Consider the following 13,094-nt stretch of genomic DNA (forward strand, 5'->3'; position numbering starts at 1 on the left):
TGCGCAGTTCTTTCAACGTGTATAGGCCTATAGCCTATTTCTTCACATTTTCATTCAGCTTTGTGGCTGAAGCAACCATAGAGTCTTAAATTTAAATGGGTTTGTATTTCGTTATATTACCCTATCCAATTTGGTGACAAAGCACATCGTAAACAGTCCCCAAATTGCAGCCAAGTCTGCACAGCCTTTGACACACTCCCCCTCCAGCGCGCTCGCACCCTCCCCACTCTGATACTGGAAGGCGGTATAAAATCCCTGGCGCACGCTCCACTACACGTTACTAAAGGTAGAAAGAAGTCAAGAGTGCAACTGCTCCGCGGAGCAAAAGGATTTTATTTTCGTTGTGAGCTCAATTTCTATTAAGTATTGTCTGAAGACCCCCCAAAAAATCTCGCAAGAAGTGCGCTCTATTTCGCACGTGATTTTTTTTTTCTTCTCTTGTTTTGGGATACAGGACAGTTTTCCTCTATTGGATATCTGGCGCTGTCCGCTATACTTTCATAGCAGAAGAAGAAACAATTCCCGCAATGGCTCATTTGTTATTCGTATGTTTTTTGGCGTTGCTATCAACGAAACTGGTGAGTACACATGCAATATTCATAGTTATGTTATGTGTTGGTAACCTGTGCAATTGCGCTTTTTACCCACTAATATGTACTTAATCATTCTTGTAGGTCGAGTCGTCTGGTGTGTTTGAGTTGAAAGTACACTCCTTCAGTAGTACCCGAAGTGTCTGCAAACGGTCTAGGGACTGCCAGATATTCTTCCGAGTCTGTCTTAAACATTCTCAAGATGTCATCTCATCTGAGCCCCCCTGCACATATGGCATGGGACTGACCGAAATCTTCAGTGCTGACCAGAGCTCCATCTCCAGTAGCGAACCCATCAGAGTGCCTTTCCATTTCAAGTGGCCGGTGAGTAGCCTACTGTCAACGTACTCAATATACCATAGAGCTGATGGGAAATTCAAGGTCCAATGCAGCCGGTTTTCTCACTATCAAATCATTTCCTGGTAACAATGAAGTACCTTACTGTGATTGTTTTCAAATAAATTATCAAAAAGAAATGAAACTAGCTTCTTAGTATAAAGAGCAATTTCGCAAGTGAGAATTGTGCTAGGACTGACTGGGAGTAGGGAACACTCTTATTTGTCTATTAACTAATTTACCACCTGGTGATGTCACCAGGCAGGCCAAAACTCCATCTCACCAAAACAGGCTGATATTTCAGGCAGTCTTTACCTCTTACATTAAAAGGGCATTATCATAATTTTCAGAGTTTCACTGTAATATTCCAACATGGTATGGAAATATATTTAAAACACAGGAAATCACTGCACTGGGCCTTTAATGGTTAATGCCAGGTGGTACATTTCATAGATTGGGTAATGTCATGAAGCTTTTCATGAAGAGTTTTCACTTTATATAATCTCACCTCTTACAGCTTTTTGACAAAGTATATATTTTTCCTGTGTGGATTGAAGGGTACATTCTCGCTTATTGTTGAAGCCTGGAACGCAGAGTCCTCCGACGGACAGTCCACAGGTAGGTAGCCTTCAGTGCCCACTCCCTCTAGGCGGTGGAAAGTGACTTTGATATTCCTCTAATAGTGATTCCCAGCACAAGCGTTTTGAGTTATAAAACACGTTTTACACATTTATAAAAATTTGGTAACATTTAATTAGACATATAGATATTTTAAAGCTATTAACTCAAGATTGGATTTTAGGAATGCATTTTATTTTTAATCTGCTTAGTGTCGCTCTCTCTCTCTTTAATAGAAAACCAGAACAACTTGATCAGCCGCTTGGCCACCCGTAGAAGACTAGACATTGGCGAGGATTGGTCACAGGATGTTCATTTTGAAGAGCAAAGTGAACTTCGTTATTCTTACCACGTTGTCTGCGATGAACACTACCACGGTGAGAGCTGCTCAGACTACTGCCGTCCCCGTGACGACCCTTTCGGACACTACACTTGTGATGACGCGGGCGCCAGAATGTGCCTGTCGGGTTGGAAAGGAGAATATTGCTCAGAATGTAAGTGTACAGAACGTTTTTTAAATGAGGCCAATTCTTATTCTATTTTTTTACCGGCTGTTATTCAGATTTATATATACGGAGAGAGATCCGTAAAAGGCTTTTTTTTTAAATCTCAGAAATGACTGTTTTGCGCCACTGATTTGTGCTGGATGTGCACAGCGCGTGTAATTTCGATTCTTGAAATAGTTCATTCTGACATTTCAACGACATCTTCTGGTGAAAATAAAGCTTCTGTCGATTCAAATATAGAGTTTGTCTGCATCTTTTGTTCGGGCCAACAATGGAGCTGAGTTTATGGTTTATAACAGGGACACGCGTCGGAACTTAATGTGCGCTCCCTTGCATGAAAAAAATATGGCATGTGTTCCTTTTGTGTGTCTACCAGCTGCGTAGTTTAGTACTTAACAAATACTTGATGTGTCTGAGCCCAGTGAAAGGGGATTGTTTTGTGATCCGAAAGGGGCACACTCATTCTAATTTTCTCTCCATCTCCAAAGCCATCTGCTCGTCTGGCTGCAATGAGAAGCATGGTTATTGTGAGGCCCCAGGCGAGTGCAAGTGCCGCCTCGGGTGGCAGGGACCCCTCTGTGACCAGTGTGTCCGCTATCCTGGCTGCTTGCATGGCACCTGTGGCCAGCCGTGGCAGTGCAACTGTAAAGAGGGCTGGGGAGGACTGTTCTGCAACCAGGACCTCAACTACTGCACCAACCACAAGCCCTGCACGAACGATGCTCCCTGCACCAACACAGGCCAGGGCAGCTACACCTGTACATGCAGGCCGGGCTTCAGTGGGAACAATTGTGAGATCGAAACCAACGAGTGTGACAGCAACCCCTGCAAGAACGGAGGCAGCTGCGATGTAAGTTCTGCCATAACTGCAGCATTCTATTTATCTCTCACGTTTAAAAGCTACTACTCAAAGTCTTTAATTGTCCTCTATGAAACGCTAACATATATATTTCCAGGATCTGGAGAATGACTACACCTGCACATGCCCCCAAGGCTTCTACGGGAAGAACTGTGAGATCAGTGCGATGACCTGTGCCGACGGGCCCTGCTTCAATGGTGGCACCTGCATGCAGCAGGTGACCACCGGTGGTTACTCCTGCCGCTGTCCTGCCGGCTACATGGGCTCCAACTGCGAGAAGAAGATTGACCGCTGCAGCAATGGCCCTTGTGCTAACGGTAAGAATTCCTCCAACAGCACAACCACTGACTGGGTGAGGGAAACCTACCAGGACTTCTGATTGTTATGATGGAGCACTGGCGACCCGTCATTCAGGGCAGGTGGTGCTCTTTTGAGCCCCACATTTTTAGCAAAAAAAATAGCTTTCCTGTTTTGCATGTTATTTTGGCAATAATACGTGTCACATACCAGTTTGCAAACAATGTAAGAAATATATATATATATATATATATATATATATATATATCATAGCATTAATAAAGCCGCATTTCAAACATGGTCTCTTTTTTTTGTTTTCCTGAGTAAGACCGCTACAAAATGCAGATGTTTCAGCCTAGCGCATTGCTTTCTGTGGTGGGGCAAGCCAGCCGAAAATACGGAGCGTTGCCCCTTGATTGGCTCAGTTTTCTGTCACACATTGGGACACTACGTCACTGTCAACTCTTAGGGTTGAGCTAGAAAATTCAAGCCCCTTGGGTGCTGCTATAGAGTTATATTAGAAGTGCCCATCCAAGAAGGCTCAAGGTAATTTGCCAAATATAAAATGACCTCAAATCACATATCTACAGTAGCTTTGATTGGACTGATCATGTCAACATCATACTTTCAAAATCTTAGCTAGCAGTCAGCATCATGAATCAAGTCGATAATCTACTGGCAAATCCTTTTTAATCCTTGTCATATGAAGATAAATCATTAAGAGAATTGACCATTGGACATAAATATTACACAAGTTGGAAATCGCACATTCAACCATGAGTGTTTTGGAAGGAATCAGTGGCTAACTGCAAGCATTTCAAAGCAATCACTAGCCTGCTATTTAGTGGAGTGGCTGTGTGGTCCCAAGTCTAAGATTAAGGGTCTCTTTTCCTAGTTTAAAATTATAAACATTCAACATTGGCGATGCTGTCAATGAAGCATGATTTCTGCCGCGCTCAAAACAACTTAACTCGGAACGGCAAAATCTGACTTTAGTGAGTTCAAGACAACTGGGAACTCGGGGGGAAGAGACAAGCTACGACTGGGGAAAATAGGTTTTGAACTTTCATCCAACTCGGAATTGTACATTTGGACCTCTGGCCTCTTTCTAGAGCTACGACCTGAAGATCACTGACCTCATCATGATTCAACTTTTTTATCCACGAGAACCCAGTTGTCTTGAAAGCACCATAAATTCAGAGAATGCCAGACTTTGACAAAGTTTGATGACTAAATTTGCCCACGATGGACTGCCGCGCCACCTTCCTGTTCAAGAGAGCACAGCACAACAAGGTGAGTCAAATGTCTTGTATGCTGCTGCATTAATGAGGTAATATGCCAGCGATCTATACTGTTGCTAAGAAAGTAATATTTAGTCTATGTTGTGTAGTCAAATGTTAGTATCCCATGTGCCTCACCCTAATCATTTGGTCTATATTCAGCTTAATTTCACCTACTGTTCTGACTTGGTGGTGCACATGTAGCCTGTAACCTGTTTTTGAGAAATGTAATCATCGAACATTGTAAGAGCTTTCATTCTCTGTTTATTTTGCCCCCTTTATTTATCCTACGATTCTGACTTGGTGTACAGGGAGAACACTGTAAGAAATGCCCATGTTCTGAATTCTGTCGTGGTACATTTCAAAAGTACTGAACAAATAGTTATATTGACTATGTCCATCCTTGCTGGCTCAATGTCTTAAATTAATCGATAAGATTGCCTCTAAATCTCTCTTGGACCCCTTATGCCATAGTTTGTGGATCTCAGTTGTCAGTAGAAACCCCCATTTTGTTTAAGCAAGTCAGACATGTCAGCTACGTTTTTTTTAAAGGCAGTAAATTAGGCTGAATTAATTGTTTTGCTGCCAGACAAGGCTCCACTGATAGCCAGATGTAGCAGAGGTAAGGTGTTGGGACAGATTTATGTAGGCCCTAACAGTTTGTGGAAACCGTTTGTCACTGTTCTAATGCAATTAATGTATTGTTTAGTGTTGTTGGCTTTGCTGGCATGCGTCCCACAATGTAAAAATGTTTTTTTTCTTTTGCCCCACCAAGATTTACATGCTAAAATCGCCACTGTGATGGAGCCGCTCAAACTCTTATCTGTCCGTCTGACAACAAAACTCAACCGACCGTGTTGCAGACACATTCTTTGGCAGTTAAGCTTTACAAAAACCAATGATGTTTTCCTCTTTGCCCATAAACTCAGTTTTGTTTCGACATGCATCCAGTCCGCGCCTAAAATATAAAAAATGCCGGAAAGGCACGGTACAAAAGACGATTGGCTCAGATGGATATAAGGGTTGAGATAAAGCTGTCATTATGAGGTGGTAAAAAAACTATTCTTAGAATGTTGTGGGCTATTTTGTCCCCCTTGGGTCCTCATCAGCTACACTGGAGCTGTACTTAATGTGCGAATGAGCACAAGCTAATCTGCAATCGGCTAAATTCCTGTTGGTATGGGAAACAAATATTCACAGTTCTATTCCAGTGGGGCGGCAGGGTAGCCTAGTGGTTAGAGCGTTGGACTAGTAACCGGAAGGTTTCAAGTTCAAACCCCCGAGCTGACAAGGTACAAATCTGTCCTTCTGCCCCTGGACAGGCAGTTAACCCACTGTTCCTAGACCGCCATTGAAAATAAGAATTTGTTCTTAACTGACTTGCCTAGTTAAATAAAGGGTAAAAAAAATCTTGGATTTTTTTTTGTTACAATTTTCTACATTGTTGAATAATAGTGAAGACATCAAAACTATGAAATGACACATGGAATTAGTCACCAAAAAAAGTGTTAAGCGAATCAAAATATATTTGAGATTCTTCAAATAGTTACCCTTTGCCACGATGACAGCTTTGCGCACTCCTGGCATTCTCTCAACCAGCTTCACCTTGAATGCTTTTCCAACAGTCTTGAAGGAGTTCCCACATATGCTGAGCATATTGTTGGCTGCTTTTCCTTCACTCTTCCTTCACTCTGCGGTCCAACTCATACCAAACCATCTCAATTGGGTTGAGGTCAGGGATTGTGGAGGCCAGGTAATCTGTTGCAGCACGCCATCACTCTCCTTCTTGGTCAAATAGCCCTTACACAGCCTGGAGGAGTGTTGGATCATTGTCCTGTTGAAAACAAATGATAGTCCCACTAAGCGCAAACCAGATGGGATGGCGTATCACTGCAGAATGCTGTGGTAGCCATGCTGGTTAAGTGTGCCTTGAATTCAAAATAAATCAGTGTCACCAGCGAAGCACCATCACACCTCCTCCTCCATGATGGCTGAAATGTTCCAGATTGACTGACCTTAATGTCTAAAAGTAATGATGGACTGTTTTGTATTTTCTTATTTGAGCTGTTCTTGCCATAATATGGACTTGTATGGACTCTTTAACCAAATAGGGATATCTTCTGTATACCACCCATACCTTGTCTCAACACAAGTGATTGGCTCAAACGCATTAAGAAGAAAATAAATTCCACAAAAGAAGGCACACCTGTTATTTGAAATGCATTCCACGTGACTACCTCATGAAGCTGGTTGAGAGAATGCCAAGAGTGTGCAAAGCTGTCGAGGCAAAGGGTGGCTACTTTCAAGAATCTAAAATATATTTTGATTTGTTTAACACTTTTTTGGTTACTACTTGATTCCGTGTGTTATTTCATAGTTTGATGTCTTCACTAGTATTCTACAATGTAGAAAATAGTAATTATAAAGAATAAGTAAGTGCGTCCACACTTTTGACTGTTACTGTATGTTTGCCTTCCACAAGAAGCTTTGACACTCATACCTGCACTTCAAGTTTTGATAAACATGTTGTGTGCAGTGATTTGAACCCCCCCCCCCCCCCTCCCCCTTGTCTGTCCATCTTTCTAACAGGTGGCCAGTGCCTGGATCTGGGCCACAGTCTGATGTGTCGTTGTCGTCCTGGCTTCACTGGGCCGCGCTGCAAGATCAACAACGATGACTGCGCCCACAACCCCTGCCGCAACGCCGGTACCTGCGTGGATGGCATCAATGACTTTACCTGCACCTGCACCCTGGGCTTCACCAGCAAGGACTGCAGCATCCGTGCCGATGCATGCTCCGTCTTCCCCTGCCAGAATGGAGGCACCTGCTACACCCATTTCTCCGGACCCGTGTGCCAGTGCCCGGCCGGCTTCATGGGATCCCGTTGCGAGTTCAGCCTCAAACCCACTGCCAAGCCCAAGGCAGACGGTTTGCCTGCAGCCTTGGTTGTCTCCTTCGCCCTGGGCCTGGTCACCCTCACCCTGGTGGTGTGTGCTGCCATCGTGGTCCTAAGCCAGATGAGGCATGGGAGGAAGGCCACGGCGTCTTCTGTTCGTAACGACCTGGAGACTTTCAACAACCAGCCCATAGGTGGTTCCAACCCCCCGTCCAGCCTCCGAGAGAAGGAAACCTTCCTCATCCCCGGCGGCCATTACAAGGTGTCTAATAAGGATAAAGCGCTGACCTCGGCCCCCGCAGACAAACATGGAGACAAGGCGGCTTACAAGCAGAAGATGGTTGACTACAACATGGCCAAGGAGGAAGACTGTCATGCGAAGAACAAATGTGACCGGTAGGTATGCCTCGCCAAACTCAAACGGTACTGTGCCAATGAAGCAGTGTGTGATCACCAGTGCCCTCGAGTTGGATGGAATGCTTGTATTTCCTAGTGCACCCTAGCAGGGCTTTCTACTAGCAGACATGTTACAACTTGATCTCTCACTATGTAGTGCTCAGGCTTTATCAGGTTTTCTTTAACCCACAACGTTCTATTGGAGATCACAGTTTCTGTTGTTGTTGTTGTATGATTCCATTGCGCCTGTGGAACCAAACATGACCTATTTTCCCTCCCTATATCTCTTTTCAACAGGAAAAAATCAGAAGGCAGCATAATAGTTCCACCAATGAGCTTCCCTAAAGGCTTGTACCACCCAGTCTTCATCATCCAGACAGAACAGCAAACTGAACAGTGTGTCTTTGCTACTGAGGTAAGCAGCTCCACCCATTCAAACGGGTTATTGTTAAGAGTTTATGAAGGAAGTTATTGTCAAATAACTTTCAAGATTTGATTGGTAACTTTCTCCCTCATCATTTTCCCACCTTAGGTTTAACAACAGTATTCTGACACCAGGAGTACCTTGACCAACAAGGGCTTTGCCTGAACATGTTTACAGTCTTTCAAAGACCATTCAAAATAATTGAAGAGGATATATTAAATCAACATGTATTATTTAATATTTATTCATGCTGCTCATTAAAAATGAACTTTTTTCACAACATTGACAATGTTTGGATACAATACGTGAAAAGTGGGGGAGTAGAATGTATGTTCCGGCATCATTTGCACTATATTTTTTAAATATAATTTGCTTTCCATTAAAAATGAACAAAAATAAAACTTTCCTCGGAAGAGGGCCAAGGATTCACCAATTACAGAGAAGCAGGACTTTTTACTCTCTTGATGCCTTATCAAAAAGAAAACGACATCTCAAATTATCTAGAGGGACCTTTTTACAACCCATGAATAAGATGCCACTACAATCCACTTGAGAATCGGATGTAACAGCAAGGACATTTTTGTGGCCTCTTTTCAATTTTTTTATTTTTTTTTACTGTCAAAGCGGGAAACAATGTTCTAGCTGTCAAAGAACTGAAGATGAAAGTTTACTGAAAGCTTAGATGGACAGTTGGCTATAGATATTGGAGTCTGGAGTGGCCGGATGTCATATCTTGGCCTTTTGGTCTCTAAACTGGACTCCCTTTACGTTTGGAAATGAATCACCAATGTGCCCCATCTTTCAGAGCATTACATATATACTTATGGAAGTCAATCTTATCAAGTGCCTGATCTTTGAATTATGCTCTGACTTAAGGGATTTGGTACTGATCTTACACACTGACATTTATTTTTGTGTTTGTTTGATACTCTCTTTTTTTTTTTACAAGCACACTAGAAAGTCTTATATGAACCGGTTGACAGTTGTAGTGCATTGTACAGCTTTTACAAAAAAAAATTCTCAATGCCTTTCAATATACAACTTCCATCTTGTCAAACACCCAGTGCTTTATGACATTCCCTTGACTTGAATGAAGTGTGTTGTGCATAAAGACTGCTTCCCCCGATGACGAAATATCATATCGTTTTAACCGACAGTGCTGGATCTTGAGAACTTTTTTTTTTTTTGCAGAATGAAGGACTCCAAAGAGGGGTTGTTCTTTTTCGTTTGAAACCAAATAGATATGTATTTTTAATATTTGTATTATTGTCCTCTTTAATTTAACAATGCAATGTGTACATAACCATGAAATATTATTTCTATTTAATTTGTTTGTACATCATTTGTATTTATGAAGAGAATTGTATATACGTCTATGTTATGTGCTTATTGTCACAAAGTCAAAAAAATATATATTTTTCATAATAAATCAGAAAAAAACATTCATGTTGTCTTCCCACTGGGGTTTGGGGGCTTTGGGCTGCTAGCATGATGTTTATGGTAAGTAGATGGGACATGGGGCTCAAGTCGATGGGGCCCATTTACTTTTGTTGCTGGGCCCGCTGAACCCACCTAGATAGCAGGGATGTTGGCCTCCCATAGAAAGGCAATCACGTGGATGGCACTAGCTAGCAGATTGTTGCCTAGGAGGCGGCTGCGGTGCTGTTTGGAGATGCATCATCCAGGGATTAATGTGCCATCTAGAAAAGGGAGAGATCTTACGGAGCGGTTTCTCTAAAGCCTTTGGCATAGTTCCCACAGCATACATTATCTGGCTCTAAAGACCAGCTCTAATCCATCTCCCTGATGCCTGTGTATATATATGCTAATTCTCTATTTCCCCCCCCCCCCCCCCCCCCTTTGGATGAGACCCTGTATTGTGCAAAATAGATTAAAGGAGAAGCGTATGTTAACAAATCAGCATCCTCTGCACCACTGTTCCTAGTGTCGTGTGCTGACCGCTCTTGGGATCAGATTTCTAACATCAGTTCTGAAATCTGTTTTATTTTCTGTATTTTACTCAAGCAATAAGCACCATGAGAGGCTGAAATTGAGTGTTCCAGTGTTGGAGGAAGATCCTTTGAGAATAACCTGCCTCTCAAAGACCGACTCCCCCTCTTTCAGAAAAAAAAATTGGGAGGGAGAATAAACTGTGTAAATGGGGAGAGCACATATGCTGAGAGCTGGGAGGGACTAAATCAAATGAGACTTTATTTCAAGTGCATTTAAAGTTTGATTAGATTAGCTAAAGACCCTTGAATTAAACACCTCCCTCTGCAACTGTATCCTGGATTTCCTGACGGGCCATCCCCATGAGTTGAGAGTAGGCAACAGCACATTTGCCACAGTGACCCTCAACACGGGGATGCTCAGGGGTGTGTGCTTAGTCCCCTCCTGTACTCCCTGTTCACCCAAGACTGCTTGGCCGTGCACAACTCCAACACCACCATTAAATTTGCAGACGACACGATGGTGGTAGGCCTGATCACTGCCGATGAGAGGTCAGAGACCTAGCAGTGTTGTTCCAGGACAACCGCTCCCTCAACGTCAACAAGACAAAGGAGCAGATCATGGGCTACAGGAAAACCAAGGGCCGAGCACGCTTCATTCCCATCAACGGGGCTGTAGTGGAGCAGGTCAAGAGCTTCAAGATCCTTCGGTGTCCCCATCACTAAGGAATTATCACGGTCCACACACCCCAACACAGTTGCGAAGAGGACACGACAACGCCTCTTCCAACTCAGATTCGGCGTGGGCCCTTAGATCCTCAAAAGGATCTAAAGCTGCACCATTGAGAGCATCTTGACGGGCTGCATCACCGCTTGGTATGGCACCTGCTTTGCATCCGACCGCAAGGGGCTACAGCGGGTAGTGCGTACTGCCCATTACATCACTGGGGCCTGCCATCCAGAACCTTTTATACCAGGCGGTGTCAGAGGAATGCCCTAAAAATTGCAGAGATTCCAGCCACCCAAGTCATAGTCTGTTCTCTCTGCTAATGCATGGCAAGCGGTACCGATGTACCAAGTCTGGAAACAACAGAACCATGAACAGCTTCTACCTCCAAGTCAAAAGACTGCTAAATAGTTCATCCAGCTAGCTAGCTATTGGTTAACTATTTCACTATCTACATTGACCCCTTTTTGCACTAACTATTTTGATTCATCATAGCCTTCGGAAAGTATTCAGACCCCTTGACTTTTTCCAAACATTTTTACGTTACAGCCTTATTCTAAAATGGATTGAATATGTTTTTCTCCTGTCTACAGTTGAAGTCGGAAGTTTACATACACCTTAGCCAAATGCATTTAAACTCAGTTTTTCACAGTTCCTGACATTCAATCCTAGTAAAAATGCCCTGTTTAGGTCAGTTCGGATCACCACTTTATTTTAAGAATGTGAAATGTCAGAATAATAGTAGAGAATTATTTATTTCAGCTTTCATTTCTTTCATCACATTCCCAGTTGGTCAGAAGTTTACATGCACTCAATTAGTATTTGGTAGCATTGCCTTTTAAGTTGTTTAACTTGGGTCAAATGTTTCAGGTAGCCTTCCACAAGCTTCCCACAGTAAGTTGGGTGAATTTTGGGCCCATTCCTCCTGACAGAGCTGGTGTAACTGATTTAGCTGTCCAGACTGAGTAAAATCTTAACAAATCCTCTTGTCCATTGGTGCTAAAAGTGGGGGTTAAGATTAGTAAACTGCACATGGGGATGTCGGCCACAATATGAACTGTGTGTCGTGAGAGAAGGGGCATTGCAGAGGGCCGTGTGGCTCCTTTCATCGCACTCTCCACGTGGAACCAAAACAGAAAGCAAGCTGAATGTGTTTCAAAAAGATAGGGAGTCTGTCATGCCACTAAACTGCTTGTGTGGAGATGAAACCACTGCCAAGATGTCAAAGTACTGTATATAACTTTTGTTTATAGTGGAAGGGGGCATACACAGAGCAGTTAGCTTCGTGCACACTCACAGCCTAACTGTCAAGTGGCTTTGAGTTACCCTCTTGTTCCCTGTCCAACTGAGTGTTTGTGTTCCCGCATATCAAACAAGGGCAACCGAACCATCGTTATAGTTAATCAGTTCCAAGTGCCACGTGTTCAAACCTTGTTAGAAGACCGCAGGGGAGTGGAGAGACTTCAGACCTCAGGCCGACCTGCTGTTCACCTGGCTTTGTCTCAAACTTCCCGCCACTATGCACCACACTATGTACCCTTTGAAAACACAATTGCACAAAAGATGGAACTTTGGACATTTCTCATGTCACCTGGTGTCATCTGTGGAGTGAGGAGGACCAACCTACTCTTTCCCATTTATTGTCTTTTTTATTTTGTTTAACCTTTATTTAACTAGGCAAGTGAGTCAAGAACACATTCCTATTTCCAATGACGGCCTACCAAAAAGCAATGGCCTCCTGTGGGGACGGGGGCTGGGATTAAAAATTAAATAAATAAAATGAAAAATATAGGACAAACACACATGACAAGAGAGACAACACAACACTACATGAAGACAGGCCTAAGACAACAACATAGCATGGCAGCAACACATGACAACACAGCATGGTAGCAACACAACATGACAACATGGTAGCAATACAACATGGCTGCAGCACAACATGGTAGCAGTACAGAACATGGTACAAACATTTTTGGGCAAAGACAACAGCACAAAGGGCAAGAAGGGAGAGACAACAATACATCACGCGAAGCAGCCACAACTGTTAGTAAGAGTGTCCATGATTGCGTCTTTGAATGAATAGATTGAGATAAAACTGTCCAGTTTGAATGTTTGTTGCCTGCCCCTGGAATGGAAGATCGAGGGTTTGAATGAGTGGTGGCTGTCGAAAAGATGGCTGCTCTGGATTGGCCAGAGTTCTGGGTCAAAACAGG

General features: G+C 43.2%; 1 protein-coding gene across 1 annotated transcript; it reads left to right on the forward strand.

The window, feature by feature from the left end:
• The first annotated feature begins 255 nt into the window (after positions 1–255).
• Positions 256–9,147, forward strand: LOC110507500 (delta-like protein C). The gene is made up of 9 exons (XM_021587523.2): positions 256–578; positions 675–914; positions 1,484–1,544; positions 1,781–2,038; positions 2,539–2,900; positions 3,007–3,226; positions 7,076–7,778; positions 8,076–8,193; positions 8,311–9,147. Exons 1-9 carry the CDS (start codon positions 528–530, stop codon positions 8,314–8,316), a joined length of 2,019 nt encoding a protein of 672 aa, XP_021443198.2. The 5' UTR covers positions 256–527; the 3' UTR covers positions 8,317–9,147.
• The last annotated feature ends 3,947 nt before the right edge of the window (positions 9,148–13,094 follow it).

This window comes from Oncorhynchus mykiss, chromosome 27 (genome assembly GCF_013265735.2).
Source record: "Oncorhynchus mykiss isolate Arlee chromosome 27, USDA_OmykA_1.1, whole genome shotgun sequence".
NCBI classification, from domain to species: Eukaryota; Metazoa; Chordata; class Actinopteri; order Salmoniformes; family Salmonidae; genus Oncorhynchus; species Oncorhynchus mykiss.